This window comes from Lethenteron reissneri, chromosome 20 (genome assembly GCF_015708825.2).
Source record: "Lethenteron reissneri isolate LAM-NWPU_2019-01 chromosome 20, ASM1570882v1, whole genome shotgun sequence".
Taxonomy (NCBI): Eukaryota; Metazoa; Chordata; class Hyperoartia; order Petromyzontiformes; family Petromyzontidae; genus Lethenteron; species Lethenteron reissneri.
Window position 1 is genome coordinate 1,509,394 of NC_083798.1, and position 20,223 is coordinate 1,529,616.

Consider the following 20,223-nt stretch of genomic DNA (forward strand, 5'->3'; position numbering starts at 1 on the left):
CGTGGTGGCCAGGAGACGTTAACTCCCTCGCCTGGTGCACAGGAGGTCGTGGGTTCGATCCGCACCCTGACGCCTGCTGCTGTGTATTTGGAGTTTCCATGCTCTCCCCGTGGTTGCGTGGATTTGTCTCCGGGTCCTCTGGTTCCCCCTCCACATTGAGGAACATGCAATTCGAGTGCTTGGCTGCCGCTATAAATGTCCACTTGAAAAGCCACTTCGTTGAGCTTCATTTGTGGCCAGGTCGCTTCTGAAAACGAGCTCTCTAGCTCAGTGGACATTAGCTGCTTAAAAAAAAAACATTTCGTGTAGACGTTTTGTAGACGTTCTATAGACGTTGTGAAGACGTTGTGTAGACGTTCTGTAGGCGTTGTGTAGATGCTGTGTAGGCGTTGTGTAGATGCTGTGTAGGCGTTTGTTCGGGCACAATTGGGCAACAGGGCTGTGAGCTCAAGGGTGACTCCCTCGCCCAAGAGACACAATTTGAACACGGGAACTCTCTCCCCACCCTCTTCTTGTTCGCTGGCGACGCGTGAGTGGCGAGAGGCGCTCGTTCTCGTGTCAAAACAAATCCCTCACTTTTTGCTTGTGATGTGGAAATAAATAAACAAGTAGCGACTCGGAGGGAGCAAGAACCGGGCTCTTTGTGGGGCTGCCAACGTGTAGGGCTCTGCGCGCTTGGGTGTCCGTCTGCGTGCGGCGGGCGCGTGACACGTTACAGATTTCAGATCAATTGAAGGAAACGGAGTGAAATTGTGTTAGAACTGGAACCGAGCCTCCGAACGAAGCAGCTGGCCCATTACCGGCGTCCCAATCTGCCTCCCGGCTATGCGCAGCAACGCCACTCAAACCGTTTGCTAAAAATGTTCAGTGCTTCTTCGGGTGCATTACGTTCACATCTGCCGTAAGTTCCATTTTGAACCTTGTGGCCAGAACACACGTGTCGAAAACAACGACGACGACGACACCGCGCTGCACAATGTAAAGTATATATATATATATAAAGATATATATACAGATATATATACAGATATATATACAGATATATATCCTGTATCTGTCTCCCCGCCTTGTCTGGGGCCGGCGAAGTGCGCGCGACACGGCGTGGAGCCGCCGCGGTTTGACGTGGGGCACGCGGGCGGCTTTGAAGGCGTTTCTCTCCACCCACTCTTACAACAACAGCAGCAGCAACAGGAGGGGGGTGGGGGGAGTCATTAATTACCGTGCTTCAGCACGGGTGGCGCCAGGCTGGTCCCGCCACCAGCACTTACAGCAAACAGCGACACACACAAAACGAGAGAGGAGCGAGGCACGCGTGGATTATTTACTCTCGCGTCCTGTGCCATTTCGAGCATCGCGAGAAGCCACAAGGAGAGGGGGGAGGGGGTGAGAGGGGGTGAGAGGGGGGAGGGGGTGAGAGGGGGGAGGGGGTGGGAGGTAGGGGGTCCCCCCCCCCCCCCCGGCAGGCAAACACGACCTCTGCGCCGCCGCCTCTCGCGTGCTCTCCCCGGCAGGCGGCCCCGCGTGCAGCGGGTGCTGCGGGAAGCGGCGGTGACGGCGCTCTGGGCAGCGCGAGACGCCGCGACGTGAAGAGAGACGCCACACGGAGCAGGAGCCTGCCGAGCGCGCCGTGACCCACGGGTCAAGCCGCGCGCGGCGCTCTCGCGTTGCTTTGCTTGAACTGGCCACAGCAGCAGACGCCGTCTTCATCGATGCGATGTCACCTTCGTGAACTATTGAAGTCACTGATTGTGAACAGCGGCCCGATTACAGTTACGTGGGCACGTCAAGACGGGGTAGGCCTTGTGTGATGACCCCCGTATCAGTTTGCATCTACCAGTGGCTCCTGATAACACTAAACTCAAAATATTTGAAAGCACGTCACAGATAAGAAATGCACTTGGAGTTAGTATAACATTTTTGTGTGCAAAACACAGATAAAGCACATTCCTCCAGTTAATGTTCGACACGCGGTGAGCGCAGACACGCTGAGAGCAGCCCACAGCCTGGGCGAGTGGCTGTACAGGACAGGATTGTGGCACAGGACGGCACAAATCAATTCCTGCCACCCGGACACACGTGGCACTTCCCGGACAGGTGGCAACCGTAGCTGACACAGAACCAATCCGTGTCCCCACGAACTCCACGGTCTCATCTCATGTCACCCAACTCCCTTACCCCCCCATCACACATCGACAGCCGTTGTGCGTCTTGAGAAGTGGGATCAACAACAACCGTTTGGTCGCGGGGACGTTTAACGCGTAGGAGGTTCTATTTGAAGTCAATGTCTGCACGTGCGATTTTTTGTGTGACTTGCAATGTAGCTTGAATGTGCGGTTTAGAAATGAGCATTGTGGAAACGCGCTCGAGTGACGTCGGCAACGTCACTCAGGCGCGTTGTGACGATGGCATCTTCGCCAGCAGGGACAGTGGGCAGTTTCCGAGTTGAGGGTGACGACAACCTCCCTGCTGGAGGGGAACTGTCTCCCTTGCTGAGAGACGAGGCTGGCTCACACCTGCTGCGGCCCGCCCTGCGTGAGTGAGGACGACGACGACGATGACGACGGGAGGTCTCCGCTTGTGTTGCAGGCTGCCGGGCGCGGGAAACCATCCCGCAGGAACTCATGGCGCACCTGGTGGGAGCCCCGCACTGCTTGCAGCAATCCTGCCAGGTAACCATAACCCTGCCAGGTAACCATGAACCCCGGGAGCCCCGTGCTGCCCGTGCCGTCTCCAGCACGGCGTGGGGGCGGTCGCGTTGTTGTCCCCGCGCCACGTCCCCGCGTGGTGTTTGTGCCGCTGTGCGTTGGACGCTGAACCACCTTCGCTGGAGGCGCGGGAGGCCCGCCCCCTGTACAGCATTTAATTTATTTATTTCTTTACTCTGTAATGAATATTTTTTGCGTGAGATTCCACGAGAGACACTGTTATTATTATTGTTGTTATTGAGAGGCTCGTTGCAGTGAATCTAGAAGTGATTGTGTGGTGTCGTCGTCTTGGGTCGATACCCAACGTAATTATTCTCATAATAACAACGGGATTTAGTTTTCTTGGAAAACCTCGCTGAGTGTCCAGACTCGTTTCCAGGAGGCTCTGCGTGGGGGGTTCTTGGCGGCTGTCGCTGCGGGGTGGCTCTACGGGCCATGCGAGTTGTGCGACGACGCTTTGAGGCGGTCACCAAAGACTTCTTAAACACAAGGCTGTGACTTCATCATCATCGCCATCACAATCCACGAGCAGATCGCCTGTCGGTGTCCACCGCACATCGTCAGTGCGCTCCAGCAGTGCCGCATCTCTCTGGCACCAACCTCTTATGTCGTCGTCAAAGCCTGTGCGTGTTACCTCCTCGTGTGTGTGGGTTTGCTCGACTTGCCCCCACGCACTGTGACATGCAATCGGCCAGCATCCTAATGCAGGGGCCCTCACAGAAATGAGCCTTGAGATTCTCTCTCTGAGGCTGTCTGTGTAATTATTATTGGTGAAGGGAATTATTTTTTATGAGCTGACTCTTGATCGCCCGAGTGAGATAAAATGAGGCAAATTGCTTAAAGCAATGCACTCAAACGTCACGATGAATTGCTTCTTAACTCCCGATGTACGTACGTATGTTGAACTTCTTTCATGCCGTACGTAGCCAACCATGCTGACGGGAGGTGCAGGGACAGAGCAGTGTAGCGAGGATCTCCGGTGTGGCCTGCGGGGCCCGGTGTAACGGTGTGACGGTGTGACGTGTGACGGTGTGACGGTGTGACTGTGGTGTAATGGTGTGACTGTGGTGTAATGGTGTGACTGTGGTGTAATGGTGTGAGGGTGTGACGTCACGGTAACGGTGTGAGGGTGTGACGGTGGTGTGACGTTGTGACCGCATGTGCCCGCCCTGCGTGTCGCCCCCCCAGGAGGGGGTGCTGACGGTGGCTGCCCGGCGCTGCGTGCTGCCCTGCGACCGCCCGCTCTACCAGCACGGCCTCTGCTGCCCCCTCTGTGCCGGTAAGGCCCCCGCGGTGCCGCGCGGACAGAAGGACCCCTCTCCGCATGACGCGAGATCGCTAGCCTCCCCACCCGTAATGGCGCTGAGGTTTTCGCAGCCGACGATGATGATGTTGTTGATGTTGTCGATGTTGATTCATAGTCCAATTGTCGTGTTTGGCCACGCAGTGATCTGCGTAAAGTAAAAAACCGATGACGTGGTGATGGCGCGGTGGCAGTGGTGCGCGAACGCAAACAACACCGCGGCCTGAGAGGACATTCTGAGCAACCTTTTGGGCATTCGACACATTTGTCACTATCACTGCTCTAAAAGGTTAATATCTATATATAACAGGCAACACTTCAGGCAACGGCCTGACATTTTGGGTATGGCCCTTCCTCTGCATCGTTCTTCATAGGAGAAGAAGACGCAGAAGGAGCAGAAGGAGCATTGCCTGAGTCGTCACCTATTATAGATTTATATGTCTTCTCCTTGCAGGCCACTTTGATTGTTGAGTGTGCTAAGCATTTACTATTTGTGCGGAGGGCATCGCTGACGAGGCCACTTGCCGTGAGTCCGCCGTGTCTGACTCTCCGTGCCTGACTCTCCGTGTCTGACTCTCCGTGCCTGACTCTCCGTGCCTGACTCGCCGTGCCTGACTCTCCGTGTCTGACTCGCTGTGTCTGACTCGCCGTATCTGCCTCTCCGTGTCTGACTCTCCGTGCCTGACTTGCCATGCCTGACTCTCCGTGTCTGACTCACCGTGTCTGACTCACCGTGTCTGACTCACCGTGTTCTAACTCTCCGTGTCTGACTCGCCGTGCCTGACATGCCATGCCTGACTCGCTATCTGACACTGCCGTGGCACGGCGGCTCCCGCAGGCTGCTCGTTTGGAGGCCACGCGTACCGCGAGGGAGATGAGTTCCACCCAAACAGGAACCCCTGCATCTCGTGCGTGTGCTCGGTGAGGACCACGGCCCGCGTCCAGTTTGTTGTCCTTTCCTCCCGCACCTCCAATTAGCACGGTTGGCTACGTACGGTGCGAAACAAGTTCAACATACATACATACATAGACTCGCACAGAGACTCATAGACTCACACAGAGACCCATAGACCCATAGACTCACAGAGAGACCCATGAACTCACATAGAAACCCATAGACTCACACAGAGACCCATAAACTCACATAGAGACCCATAGACTCACACAGAGACCCGTATACTCACAGAGAGACCCATAGGCTCACAGAGAGGCCCATAGACTCGCAGAGAGACCCATAGACTCACAGAGACCCATAAACTCACACAGAGACCCATACACTCACATAGAGACCCATAGACTCACACAGAGACCCATATGTATGTACATGTGCAGCTGCCTGTTCGTTGCTTCCTCTGAGGGTGATTTCATGATATGGAGACCTTTGAATTCGGTTCTCTTCAAAAAACGCACTGCAACGCCACACGGCCGCTGGAAGGGGACATCTCAGAACTGCTTCTGAGGGCCCCTCGATGGCCTCCTCAACTCCAGGGGGCGGTGTCACCTTCTCACGTGCCATTGCCGTGGAGGTGTTCGTCACGTGGCATTTAAACCCAATCCAATTCAGTCCTCAGAGCTGAAATGGTCTCAATGAAGGAAGCGCTCACACAGAAAATAATGATTTTGTGTGCAGTCATCGCTGACTGGGCAGACTTGATCAACTCAGCAGGCTTGAGGAAACATTTGTAGTCACGGGCAGTAGGAGCCCAGCGGCTCAGCGCTAGCGGTTCGATGTTGTGGCTACGACTCCTACGACTGTGCAGGGTTTCACGGCAGAGAGCCAGCGGAACACCTCGCATGCCGTCAGGGCCCTGCGCCGGCACAGCTCACGTGTGCCAGTGGAAAACCACCCGTACCGTGCCGACCCGGCGCTGGCATCGCTCGAACGTGCAGTGGAAACTCACCCGTATCGCGAGGGCTCTGCGCTGGCCTGTGTGTGTGTGCCGGTGGAGTCGGGGTGGTAACGGTGTTTGGGGACCGTCCCCCGTCCGCAGGACGGGAAGTTGCAGTGCGAGCAGGAGGTGTGCCCCGTGCTTTCGTGCCCAGGCCCGGCTGTCCCACACCCCGCCCGGCAAGTGCTGCGCCACATGCAAGGGTACGTGTCTATCATCATCTTGACCGCCATCACCATCATCGTCATCATCATCACCGTCATCACTGTCAGCAGCATCATCATTTATACCGCTCTGCCTCTCATGCAGTGTGTCTCCAGGTGCCACCATGAATGGGGCATTTGAGATAATTGCTGGGAAGTGAAATATGATGCAGACCACATACAATGTTCAAGAACCAACCAATACAGGAGGGGCAACATACACAGCCAATGAGAATAAAACACCATTCCAAAGGCTACCTTGTGTTTGAGATCTCAGTCGTTTGTAAGGGCCGAGTAACGCAGCTGTTACGTGCAGCTAGCGCGGAGCAAGTGAGTGTGACGATGCAGAGACGAGCGTTGCTATCAGTAATAAAATAATAAAAACTTCACCAGACACGAAGAATAATAAAACTTCACCAGACAAGAAAGCTCTTTCATTGCAACAACAATCAAATTGCATTTGAGGTCCATGAGTCCAAAGGCCTTCCTGACCAATGTCTTCGAGAAGTATTTGTTTAGGCAACTCGGACTTGGACTGGTTTGGACTTTCTAAGATTCATCAGCAAGGAGTGGCCCATTAAACAGATCGCCGCCGGCTTGAACCCCGGATGGTGGCGGCAAGCATCGGTGCAGCCCATTCTGCGCCGCGTTATTCCTGAACGTCAGGCTGCACAAGTAACGTTCAAACATGGAATGTGCTTATATGAGGGGCGAATCTTAGGTAATGTAAATGTGTATATATGAATGAATACAGGCGCGTGCTTCACTGGGGAAATAAAATAACATTCAAGCCGTTCAACGGTGGGTTTTTTCGATGAATATATCCCGATGATAACAATTTGTTAAACAAGCCGTTTGAGGCTTGCTGCGCTGCCACGGGACAGTTAAGGCTGCACGTATAACTTCTTTGGCACCGTACGTAGCCAACCGTGCTAATTGGAGCTGAGGCTGGCTTGCGAGGCCCCCCGTTCTAGCGTAGGCTCCACCGAGCGAGAGCGCCCCAGCGTCCAGGCGCAGTCAGGTTGAACGGGCGAGGTTGTGAGCCATGATGCTGATCGGGCGGTCGCGTGCGGGAGATGGACGGACAGCCGGCTGTTGGGACCGTCGAAGAGCGGAGCGTGGAGAATGTCTGGAAATGTTCTAACAACCGTAGCATGGGTCAGAAGGGTAGAACGACTTGGCGGTGATGTGCGGTGGCGTTACCAGGGCTCCTCCCCTTGAGTCGAGCTGCAGAAACAGAGTCCTGAGACTCGGGGAACCTTTCCCGGCCAAAGAGAGAAGAGCATTCGAACATCGGTGTCCGCTGCTCCCATACTCCTCACCCCCCCCCCCCCACACACACCTCTCCCACCCCCCGGTTTTCTCTCACCATCCACGGCCAACATACAATGATTTTATTCAGGTTCAGTTAACCGGATGATTGAGCATACCGCGTGATGTAGATCAGACTTATTGTAATTTGAGTCATCCTGTGCGACGCTCTCAGTGGCTCCATTATGTCAGCTCAATGAACTTCACATTTGCCCTCCCGTTCACAAACATTCCAGACACGAGCACCATTTGTGGCTTCGTGCGGTTTAATCTTCACCTCAAAGTGGCTTTTTATTGGCCACAGATACCGCTATTCGCCTTCTGCCTTCGTGTCAACGGCAATGCGATTTGTCTAAATGTTGTTGTGTTTAGTTTGTTGTCCATCCCTCGCACCTCCGATGAGCACAGTTGCCTATGTACGGTGCGAAAGAAGTCCAACATACATATGTGCGCTCCTTACGTCAGATAATTTTCCATATAAATTGCGAATGTTGCTTAAATCATGTAACTCGCATGTGGAATTTCACACAACAGAAACGTTCACGGGATTTGCCCACTAATCCCGCATCTCCGTACGGATTTCCTAAACATGTGCTCGCCACATCCACAGTGTGCGGTGCTGTGCTCAATGACTCAATGTCCCCGAGAATCATCCACGTGACAATGATTGCCTTGCTGCAGTGTGGCTCAGCATGGCTTCTGAGGGATCAGCTCAGAGATGTGGAGGCATTTACAGCCCTCCCTTCAGAGTGTGTATTGCTACTTACTGTTAGTGGGAAACCGTTCATGTGTCTCTCTAATCTGAATGGGCCATTTCCCAAAACATGATCAGCATCATCAGCCATAATCTATCCACGACCGGATGAAGGCATCCAGAAGCCATCGCCTTCTCTCACGGCCCCCCTGTGCGTCAGTCCATCGCGTTATTCCTCTCTCTACGTATCTGTGACAAGGCCGTGCCGATGACGAACGCTGTGGTCTCTCCTTGTGCATCACTGCCAGCGCATTTCCCTATTCTCTCCCTGCCCGTAGAACCGTGCCCTTCTCACAGGGACCAATTACACCGGCGCGGTCTTGCTTGGTGTGCCGTGTGTACATTAGCTCAGGCCGCAGTCGAGCGCAAAGTCTGTCTTAAATGCGACGTATTTAGATCATCGCTTTCTACGTTTTATGTGGAGGTGGCATATCCATAAATTGTCCCCAATGGGAAGAGGCACGATCCGCGGGCTCTTGATTTGCGCGCTCGTGATTGGGGCAGCGAGGCAGCGATGTGGAAATGTTTTCAACGGTCCCTGCGGCCGCACGCGTGGCAATGCACTGCTGTCACGTGAGGTTGATGGACAGAAGCTCTTCACTTCGTCCATTTTCGTTGACGGGGTGCCGCTCAGGCCGGTGCCTCGCTTGGACGAGCGACTGTGCGGTCAAGGGGCGTCTAGGCCTCCACCGGTGCCATAGTTGTCATTTTATGCATTTTTCCTCAGCACGTGTATTCCTCTTAAAGCAGCCTGACTTAGTTGAGCAGATGGGGCCATGAAGTGGCGGTCAAAAGGTTAATCTGTCGATGGAATGCCCTCTGATGTGGTCCCCACGGCGCATGAACGCCCGACCCAGCTGCGTGTAGTTTTATGAAGGAGCGAGCTGACAGAGCGAGCTGACTGGCTTGGGGATGGCGCTACGGGGTCTGCTACGGGGTCTGCGCCGGCAACGCAGCTTGCCCCGTCGCAGGCGGAGGATCTCTGTCCTTGTCCTCGCAGGGGCATCTCGCGTGCCCTTTGATACCGAGCAGACGGGCCGCATGACGTATCGGTGCCCAGGATTGAGACCGTGCAAATCGACGTGCCGGCGGGCGAACGCTGAACGTTTCCCAGGGTACACGCACTGACAGAGGACACCAACGCGGTGCCTTTGTCATGTGGTTGAGAAATAATGAGGATGCACCTGTTACTTTCTGGATTCTGGGCCAAGTGTGATAAACTCTTATACTAAACTCCTATACCGGGACTTCGAATCGGAGTAACCTTGCCGCATCTAGATAACGACATTGGAGTGGTCTCTTCCCTGTGAAATGCGATGCTGGGCTGAGCAGGGGAGCTCTCAATAGGTCAGGTGACCGGTAGCGCCTGGCTGCTGTCTGAAGCCTTTAGAATGCAACGAAGAGTTGCTCACGAAGTAAAAAAAAAATTTCAGTATTCCTTACGAGCCTGTAGATCCAGCAGCAGGGCATGCGTCGAGGCATCGTAATTAAACATCGTTTGTAGCCCTTTGTCAATCCACTGCTGGATGAAAGTCCCTTGACGGAATGTGAGTTCTGTGACCATGCTTCACCACGCCGGTCAATGCAGGTCGGCGAAAGGGGTTTGGTCCAGGACTGCTTCAGATGTCGCTCGCCACTGATGTTAGCCGTGGCCGGGAATCGAACCCAGGTTGCGGTGCGCCACGGCACCACCTGTCCACGCCGCCGTTCGGCATCGTTACCGTCGTCGGCCCAAGTTGTCGAGGGGGTGGCAAAACGGCGGTGAGAAGAGAGCCACACTCGCCGCGCCTCCAACCCTCGCACGCATTTCGCCCCACGTCCCCCTCGGCGTGCCACGTGCTCTAGGCCAGAGGAAGGTGTTCGATCTGCCCGCGGGGAGCTGCGTCTTCCAGGCCAAGGTTCTGGACAACGGAGACATCTTCAGCCACGGTGGCTGCACTTCGTGTGTGTGTAAGGTAGCGGTGTGCACCGCACCACCCACAGGAACCACACACACCACCGCACCACCACGGCACCACCACCGCACCACCGCCGCACCACCATCGCACCACCACCGCACCACCACCGTACCACCACCGTACCACCACCGTACCACCACCGCACCACCACCGTACCACCACCGCCACACCACCACCCACAGGAACCACACGCACCACGGCACCACCACTGCACCACCACGGCACCACCACCGCACCACCACCGCACCACCACCGCACCACCGCCACACCACCACCGCACCACCGCCACACCACCACCCACACGCACCACAACACCACCACCGTACCACCACCACCGTACCACCCACACGCACCACCGCACCACTGCCGCACCACCACCGCACCACCGCCACACCACCACCGCACCACCCACACGCACCACCCACACGCACCACCTACACGCACCACAACACCACCACCGTACCACCACCACCGTACCACCACCACCGTACCACCCACACGCACCACCGCACCACTGCCGCACCACCACCGCACCACCGCCACACCACCACCGCACCACCCACACGCACCACCGCACCACCGCGCCCCCTCTCAGACTCCTCGTATTCCGTTGCACCATTGGGTTGTTCCACGCGCGGCTTTAGCTGACGCTCAACAGCAAGGAGCTGCACGTGGATATTGGCTGTCTCTTACGGGGCGTTGACAGTCGTGTGGTGAGCTGCGTGTGGTGAGCTGCGTGTGGTGAGCTGCGTGTGGTGAGCTGCGTGTGGTGAGCTGCGTGTGGTGAGCTCTGTGTGTGTGTGAGCTGTGTGTGTGTGTGCTGTGTGTGTGGTGTGTGAGCTGTGTGTGTGTGCTGTGTGTGTGTGCTGTGTGTGTGTGCTGTGTGTGTGTGAGCTGTGTGTGTGTGAGCTGTGTGTGTGCGCTGTGTGTGTGTGGTGAGCTGTGTGTGTGGTGAGCTGTGTGTGTGTGCTGTGTGTGTGTGAGCTGTGTGTGTGTGAGCTGTGTGTGTGTGGTGAGCTGTGTGTGTGGTGAGCTGTGTGTGTGTGCTGTGTGTGTGTGAGCTGTGTGTGTGTGAGCTGTGTGTGTGCGCTGTGTGTGTGTGGTGAGCTGTGTGTGTGGTGAGCTGTGTGTGTGAGCTGTGTGTGTGGTGAGCTGTGTGTGTGAGCTGTGCGTGTGTGAGCGGTGTGTGTGGTGAGCTGTGTGTGTGTGTGAGCTGTGTGTTTGTGAGCTGTGTGTGTGGTGAGCTGTGTGTGTGTGGTGAGCTGTGTGTGTGAGCTGTGCGTGTGTGAGCTGTGTGTGTGGTGAGCTGTGTGTGTGTGTGAGCTGTGTGTGGTGTGTGAGCTGTGTGTGGTGAGCTGTGTGTGTGGTGTGTGAGCTCTGCCAGCGTCCGGCAGAATCAAAGTGACCGGAGTGAGAGGCCCGTAACGCCACCGCGTTTCACTCGGGTGTGAATCTGGCCCAGATATCATCTGGTTTGCATTTGATTTTTTTTTGCTTCGTGGCAAACATTCAAGGCAGTTGTAAATTATGCAAGTTCTTAAAATAAAAATACACTTGTTTAGAATATTTTTCCAAATTGCAATACATTTCAAATTTTACGGTTTAGCTGTGATACAAGCCAGGTGCCCACGACATCAAAGCACTCTTTATTACAATTTCAGAACCATTTCATGTTCGTTTATATAAATTTCCAGCACCCCCCTTCCACGTCCATGAAGCGTGCCTGACATAGAGCAGCTGTGCAGCCGTTCAAGGAGCTGCTTTGAGTGGAACTCCCGCGATCGTGGGGGTCACGGAGCGATCGTGGGGGTCTCGGAGCGCCCTCTGGCCCCGTCGCGTGCTCGCCGAATGTCTCGGCCCAGGGCGGAGCTCACCTGTGAGCCACGTGCCAGGAGCGGTGGCCCGCCAGGCCCTCCCCCGTAGCAGCGGTGTGACGACGCCGTCGTCAGCGCGGACGGATTCAGCCTTGGCCAGACTGCGCGGTGCCACACGTCGCTCAAGTCATCACACTCGGGAGTCTCCGTTCAGACCTCATGCGCCGTTCGCAAAGCTAGAGTCACAGGATGGTATTTGATCAAAATGGGATGCTTCAGGGAAATAATTTAACAAAAACTATTGGAACCAACGGTGTGATACGAAGGACGCATCCCCTAAATTGCATCCGTGCCCTGCCCCTGGCTGGGAAACACTGCAGCTGAGTTGGTACGACTCTGCAATTACGAGTTCAATCTCTGTCTGAGTTTGAGCACCGCTCGGTGGGAAGTGACCGGTGGTTGTTCTGCGGTGCGACTGCCCCTCAACAGAGCAACGGGGATCCCTCCCCCGTCCTCGGCACCGACGGCGCTCCTTGCAGCGCGAGAGAAACGTCCGTACCGCGCTCGACCGCGAACGTCCGTCAGACGTTTGTTCCCGGCCCACCGAGTGACTGTACTGTGTGCATGTGTGTGCGTGTGTGTGTGCGTGTGCGCGTGTCTGCGCACGGCTCCAGAACGGCACGGTGGAGTGCGAGCGGAGCTGTGGGCCCGGAGCGCTGGGGGACGCGGGCTGTGAGGCGTGCATCTCCGCCGTGCGCCCTCACAGCAGCTGCACCGCCCTCAACGCCACCTACCAGGTGGGCGGCCACGCAGCCCCCGGGCAACACCCTCCGGCGGGGATTCACATCGCGGATTCCGCGATGGCCGAGCGGGTTCCTCTGCTTGGCCGTCTCATGGGAGGCGCGGGGCAAGGATGGCTCTTTGTCGCGTTTGTCCCGTTGTGTCTGTCGCGTTGAGTTTGTCGCGTTGGCATTTTTGGTTATCCTGGTGTCAACTTATGTTGGCTGCCTCTTTTGAGCGTGCACATCTGTTCAGAGTGATTCGGGGTTCTTGAGGCAACTTTAAGAAATGAGGGGTGGGCGGGTGGTGGCGGGGGGGGGGGGGTGACAGGGGGGGACTCTGCAGCAGCCCACGAAGGTGGCATCGAAGCTCACGTCCCTGGCCAACGTCACTGGCACCGACCCCCTGTTGGGGGTTAATCCTGACGCGGCGCAACGGTGAACTTGGAGCATCTGACCTGAGTTGAGGAGCGAAGTACGTCTCCCTTCATCAGGGATATTTGCTGTCACAGGTCAAGTTTGCTGTTCTAAATTAGTCCCGGTAGCTAATAATCCATCAGACATTAAACTTGGCAGTGCGAGGCTGTGGATGAGAGGAGCCCCCCTTTGGCTGCCTCCTGCGACGCACGTGTCGAGGTACGGCTGGCCAGGAGCACTCTGAAGTCGACAGTGTCAGCTGTTAGCTCTGCCTGCGAAGCAAACACAGATCTCCAGGTTCATAACCACCGCATCACCTCTGCCCTGCGTGTGTGCGTGGGTTTAATAAAAACAAAAACTCATAATCAACAAGGGACAACTTCGCACTGTCTTCAAAACATTTCTCGTCAAGAGGGATGATGCTCGGCACGTGTTTCACTCGTTGCTGATCGAGTAAGTTCACGTGTGGGTGGCGAGCGGAGAGCCGGGAGACAATCCACGCACAGAGGGGACACGACTCGGCAGCTGTGGACACGCACAGCTCTCATTTGGAAGACATTTGGGGGGTGCATTCATAATAGATTTTTGGGTTAGGCCACGCAATGTCAAATCGATGAGAGGTAACGCGTGTTCAATATTCACTCTTGTTAGGGGATACAGCTGGAGAAGGTTTTCTCAGTTTTATTCCACAACCATACGTTGAAGAAAGTCGCTGAATCTTGGTAATTTCTCGACCGTTTTTCGTAAATATATACACAAACATGTGTATATGTACAAACATGTGTGTATATATACACAAACATGTGTATATATGACAAACATGTGTGTATATATATACACACAAACATGTGTATATGTACAAACATGTGCACGCTAGCTCTTAAGGCGGTGAAATATAATTGCGCGTTTGACAGTTGCGACCGGGGCGTGACGTTTGCCCGTTCCGTCGCCCGCCGCTCACAGTCGTGGTTGTGTCTCTTTGTGTTTGTGTCTCTTTGTGTCTCTTTGTGTTTGTGTCTCTTTGTGTTTGTGTCTCTGTGTATTTGTGTCTCTGTGTGTTTGTGTCTCTTTGTGTTTGTGTCTGTGTCTCTTTCTGTTTGTGTCTGTTTGTGTCTCTTTGTGTTTGTGTCTCTTTGTGTTTGTGTCTCTTTGTGTTTGTGTCTCTGTGTGTTTGTGTCTCTGTGTGACACAAGGATGGGGAGAGCTGGAGGCCCGAGGTGTGCACCTCCTGCGTGTGCCACAACGGCAGCCAGCGCTGCCAGCCCATCCAGTGCCCCCCCACCGTCAGCAGCTGCCCCCACGTGAGTCGCGAGCCTCCTCCTCCTGCTGCCCCCTCCCTCCCCTCCCCCTCCCTCCCCTCCCTCGCTCCTCCTCCCCCTCCTCCTTCCTCTTGCTCCCCCCTCCCTCCCTCCAGAGTCCTCCCCCTCCTGCTTCCCTCCTCCTCCTCCCTCCCTCTCCCCCCCCCCTCTGCTCGCTCCCTCCCTTCCTCCTCTCCCTCCCTCCCTCCATCCTTATCCTCCCCCTCCTCCTTCCCTCCTCCTTTCTCCTGCTACCCCCTCCCTCCCTCTCCCCCCTCCCCCCTGCTCGCTCCCTCCTTCCTCCTCCTCCCCTCCCTTCCTCCCCCTCGCTGCGCTGGGAGAGTCGCCCTTGTAGGAGTGCGCACGCAGGCTCCGTGTGTATCCTCACTCATCGCCACGTCCACTACGGGGCAACGGATTCGGCCTTTCCATTCGTGCCCCCCCCCCCCCTCCCCACGATGATCCGACCAGCCGAGTGAAATCCCCGCTCCGCCTCGGCTCTTACCACCTCGCGTGGGTAAGAGGTCACTTCAAGGGATCTCAGCAGTAGTTCCGGACATCAACTTCCGTGGGCCGCTCTGGGACACGGGGCGACGTGCTGCTGCTGCTGCTGCTGCTGTGTGAGTGTTCCACGTGTGGGTCTTTCCCCGTCTCGTCATCCTCACGCTCGTTGACTCTCTTCCCGCGGCCTGCGCCGCGGCGATTCGTGCGCCCGGCCTCAACGCGCTACGATGAGGCTGATGGATGACTCCCGAAGCCAGTTTAGACGATTGTCTTTTTTAAACGCAATGATTACAAAGTGTTTCCGAGGCGGTGGGATTTTAATCAAAATCGGCACTTAACCACATACATTATAAATACATTGCATGCATCGATTTAAAATAAGATGCTGATTAAATGTTCGATCAGTTGATAAGTTGATTGATTTGACGTGACTTTTTTACCCAACGTTATTCAAACGCAACGGTTTTCGAGCTGTGATTACAACTCCACCCGGAGCCCTGCGATCGCTGCCCCTCAGCTTGCTGTATAACTCGAGGGAAAGCTTTGCATCCCAAACATTTTCAAACATTCGTAGGTCATCTTGATGTTTAAATCCGGGAGTGTGCATTCTGTAGCAGATTAGAACCCCCGCACCACTTGCAGCTCTCGGCCCAGAGGTTGTGGAATTTATTGTTTTTGCACTCGGCGCTGATCTGCTTCAGACGGAGCCATCCTCTTCATGGGCTCTCTCTCTGCCTCCTGAGCACGCGTCGCTTGCGCCCGTGACCCGTGCCCGCTCTGTCAAGCGCCTGACCTTTAGGAAAGATACAGTCGCCCCTTCTTATTTTTCCAAAGTGATGGAGGAAGTGCTTGATGAACCCTAATTGCCCGAGGCAATAACGGCGGTATGTCAAGGCCATGGCTAAATGCCCTCTTACACTCTAAGTGCCTCACTGGAATCCAGAGTGCTTTTTTTAAGGATTCTGTTTTATCAGCACCCATTTCTTTCGATACCCTGCACACGATTGCCACTTTACAGCAAACGCGTTGATAACAAACAAAAAAACCTCCATAAAACAGAGGAGACTGCACAACTTTGAGACAGCGACACTGACAATTCTGCCGACTCTTTTTCCTTCCCGATCCCTTCTCTCCTCTCTCTGTCTCCGTGAGGGATCAGCTAACTGGGTCTCGCGGCTGGCTGGACGGCGAGACACTTGTATCGCTGGAGTATCGACGAGCCGCCAATCGGTTTCGCTCCTCCTCGTACACTTTTGCCCTTCTTTATATCGCTATACCGTTTATATTTCCACCTCGGGCAGAAAGGCGAAACAGCAAAACGCCAAAGCTGCACGGCGCATGCGCCGAGAGATGAGCGTTGGGCTGTGAGCGTCGGCCAACTCCCAGCCAGCGTGCGCCTCGTACCAGTCGCCCTCGCCGGAGTGCCTTGTGGCTGCGGGCCGAGTTGGGGGGGGGGGAGCTTTCGTCTCTCGCCCCTACGTGTGAATGTTGTCAAACGGATCGCTCACCGGGGAGTGAATGCCCGCTCCGTGCGGTGACCTTGAGGATATCCCGTGCACGTGGATCGCGACACGTTCCTGTCGAGCACTCGCTCGCACGGTGCACGTTGAAGCGCTTGTGAACGACCTGGCGTGATCCAACACGGGCTGAGTCATCTTTGATCCCGCACCTCATCACATTTTTATTAATCGTGATAAACCTCAAACGTATAAGGATTTAATTAATAACAATTAGTGGAAACATTCTCATCCAGCTTTCAAGCCACTGCTGAATGAAGGCCTCCCCACTCTGTGTAGGGCATTAGGGTTGCCTGACCATACGTCACCACGCTGGTCAGTGCAGATTGGCGAATGGGAGCCAAGGACTGGTCCAATGGAGGGAGCCATCGCTTGCCCCGGTGGCGAGGTGTTAACTACCTCGCCTGGTATGCAGGAGGTCGTGGGTTCGATCCCGACCCTGAAGATGCCTGCTGCTGTATATCTGGAGTTTGCGTGTCTCTCTCTCCCCTTGGTCATGTGGATTCTTCTCCGGGTCCTCCGTTTTTTCCCTCCACATTTAGAATCAACGTACGTTTAGAGTATTTGGCTGCTATACATTTCCACGTGATAAGCCACTTCGTTGAGCTCTCATTTGTGGGCAGGTTGCTTCTGAAAAAGAGCCACATAGATCAGTGGGCCTTGCCTGGAAAAATAAAAACATTGTTTAGTTGATAGTTTAGTTGATAGTTTAGTTGATAGTTGAGTTGATAGTTTAGTTGATAGTTTAGTTGATAGTTTAGTTGATAGTTTAGTTGATAGTGATAGTATTCACTCGATGCTCGGTGGCAGTGAGGATCGTGGGACGCAGGCGACAGCCGCTCAGCTTCGCGAGGGCGACCTCACGTCGACGGCGCTGTGCACACGGCAACGTCGACGGCGCTCCGCTGTCCGGACGTGCACGTGCCAGATTCTAATTGGCGACCCTTTGTCCTTCCAGGGAAAGGTTTTGACCCAGAAGCCGGACGAATGCTGCCTCAAGTGCGCCGAAAGTAAGTCTCCTCTGTTGCCCTGATGACCAAAGGCGTCCCACGGAGTTCTCCTCGACAGCGGAGGCGCCCCGCGTGGGCTGGGGCGTTGCCGTCACAACGGCTGGAGCCCGCCCAACAAGATCCCTCATCCGGGATCCGTGGCTTGCTGGGGCCGTGGGCTTTGAAGCAATAACTTTGCGATCCTGCGGTGCATTTAGCCGTCCTGATTTGAATATCGACGACGCGAGCAAGTGTGCGATGCGGTGGAGGGGGGCGTTATTATTTGGCAGGAGTTTTACGGTCGTGTTCACGGATCAGAGAGCGATCCGTTACTGCTGACGCACAAGCCCTGATAGCGGAGTCAGGAGGGGCGCTGGCACCGAGGTTGCGACGTTGAACGGTCGCTGTGCGGCGTGCGGAGCGAGTGAAACGCGACTCCTCCCGCCGCCCGCTCTGACCTGGCCGTTGGCACGACGAACGCTCAATGTTCAGTTTCAATGGACGGAGCCATCGATCTCCACCATTGCCCCCCCCCCCCGCCACTGGCCATAGCGTGAGACCGTGTGACGACGTGAGATGTGTCGACACTCGCCGTACTCGCGCACGGCACGCACGACGAGTGTACGCGAAGCGCGCGATGTCCCGCCTCGACGCGACGCTCACGCTCGCCCGTGCGCGCGTGTGCGCAGAGCCGGGCGTGTGCACGGTGTTCGGCGACCCGCACTACCGCACCTTCGACGGCAAGGCCTTCAACTTCCAGGGCACGTGCCGCTACACGCTCGCCAAGGAGTGCTCCCCGCCGGCGCGCGCTCCTCCCGCCTGGGCGCCGCGCGTCGAGGTGGTGGTGCACAACGACGCGCGCCGCACGCGCTTCTTCTCGTGGACGCGCGCCGTCGAGCTGCGCGTCGCCGGCGCCACCGTCACGCTGATGCAGCACCTGCGCGTCGCGGTCAACGGCACGCGCGTGCCGCTGCCCTTCGAGGCCCGCGGCTACAGCGTCAACGCCACGGGGCAGCTCGTCACCGCCAGCACCGCGCTCGGTGAGCTCCCCGGCAGGCCGTGCCGCGCCGCTGCGGTCCCTGGGGGGGGGGGGGGGGGGTGGAGGGGGGGCGTCGAGATGTTACCGCAAGGGAGGCGCGGCGTGAATATATCGAGCGGTGACGACGACGATGATGAAGTCTTCAGGGGACTTGAAAAATGTGGTGTAGCGGTTGGCGCGCCGCGCTACGAACCCAACGACCTGAGCTCGATTCCCGCTCACGGCCAATGCCAGTACCTGGTGCGGTGCGTAAACATCGCCACTGGGGAGACAAAGGCGGCCGGGCGTGGTGCTGGCCACCCACCCCCTCGTGTGCCGTGCCGGCCTTCATAGGTGCTCGCTAACAGCACTTGCCCCAACAGTCTGTGAAGGCTACACGAGGGCTTTTTGTTTTTATCTCGTGCGTGCGCGTGACCGTCCAGGCCTGTCGGTGACGTGGGACGGCGACAGCTTCGTGGAGGTGACGGCGTCGCCGCACCTGCGCGGCCGCCTCTGCGGCCTGTGCGGCAACTACAACGGGCACCGGCGCGACGAGCTGCTGGGCGGCGACGGCCTCTTCCGCCCCGACGTGGAGGAGTTTGCCGAGTCGTGGCGCGACTCGCGCGAGCCCTGCTCGGGCGCGCCGCGCGTCCTGGCGCCGCACCTCTGCTCCAAGTCGGCCAAGCACCGCGTGCGAGCGCACCGCGAGTGCCGCAAGCTCAAGTCGTGGGACTTCAAGAAATGCCACAACGTCATCGACGTCATCCCCTTTTACAGGTGCCACGCCGCGGCCTCCGCTCGCTCGCTATTTGTCTGCCTGTCCCTCCGGCCAAAAAAAAAAAACGAATGAGGTACCGGACGTTGAATGGCCATCCTCGTCCACCAATGGGCGCTCCCCTCTTGTGTGTGACCCCCCCACGCCCGTACATCCCCTCTTGGGTCGCCCCATCACCCGCACCCCCCCCCCCCCCCCCCCGTTTGCCGGTCGCCTGTGCGTCCCCTCCGCTCTGCGCACAAGGCGGCACGTGGCCAGACAACCAGCAAAACCAAAAAAAATATATTATATGTATGCAAGTTGAATTTCTTTCGCACCGTACGTAGACAACCGTGCTAATCAGGTGTGCGGGGGAAGAACAACAAACTAAATACAAAACACGTAGGCTTTCACGACCAGTATTATTCATAATAAATGTTGTGGATTCACTCTTCAAACACACCGGTGGGTTGAAGAAGTAACGAATTGGCGTTTTGTTAACGTTACACATTGTTTACTGATTGGCCGGGTTGGGTGGTGGAGGGTTGCGACACATTTATACTTACGCGATCTAACCCAGAAGCCTTTATCATGAATGAATACAAAAAGTAGTTCTAAAGAAATTAGTTTTCAATTTAGATGTAAAAGTGCATAGCTGCAGTGGCTTCCTGGTATCGTAAGGAAGAGCGTTCCAGACGGCCACAGAAGCGCATCTGAAAGCGTGTGGTGCAGTGCTTTCGTCAGTCAGGTACGGATTTTACTTATTGTCAAGCCATGGTGCTTTTCATAAATTCTTCATATTTATTTATAAACTTTCAAACGCATTCATTCACTCGTCATGTTTCGAGTGATATTTTTAAATTAGTTCCAAACATGTAGTGCGTTTAAATATTTTTTTTCTAATTATTTTTGTAAAAACAATCTGCACTGAATTTTTATATAACAAAAATTATACTGCATCAAATTATGAGAAGGTAATGGACCAAGTGTGCAGGAACCCCTTGGCCGGC

The 20,223-nt window shown here is 55.6% G+C and overlaps 1 protein-coding gene across 1 annotated transcript in view; it reads left to right on the forward strand.

Moving 5' to 3' along the window:
- BMPER (BMP binding endothelial regulator) overlaps positions 1 to 20,223 on the forward strand; it is a 41,512-nt gene that overhangs the window by 13,688 nt on the left and 7,601 nt on the right. Inside the window, 11 exon segments of the mRNA XM_061554569.1 lie at positions 2,587 to 2,669; positions 3,894 to 3,984; positions 4,847 to 4,929; positions 6,000 to 6,050; positions 6,052 to 6,100; positions 10,011 to 10,120; positions 12,612 to 12,734; positions 14,327 to 14,434; positions 17,411 to 17,462; positions 18,131 to 18,481; positions 18,903 to 19,236. Coding sequence (XP_061410553.1) covers positions 2,587 to 2,669; positions 3,894 to 3,984; positions 4,847 to 4,929; positions 6,000 to 6,050; positions 6,052 to 6,100; positions 10,011 to 10,120; positions 12,612 to 12,734; positions 14,327 to 14,434; positions 17,411 to 17,462; positions 18,131 to 18,481; positions 18,903 to 19,236 — 1,435 coding nt within the window.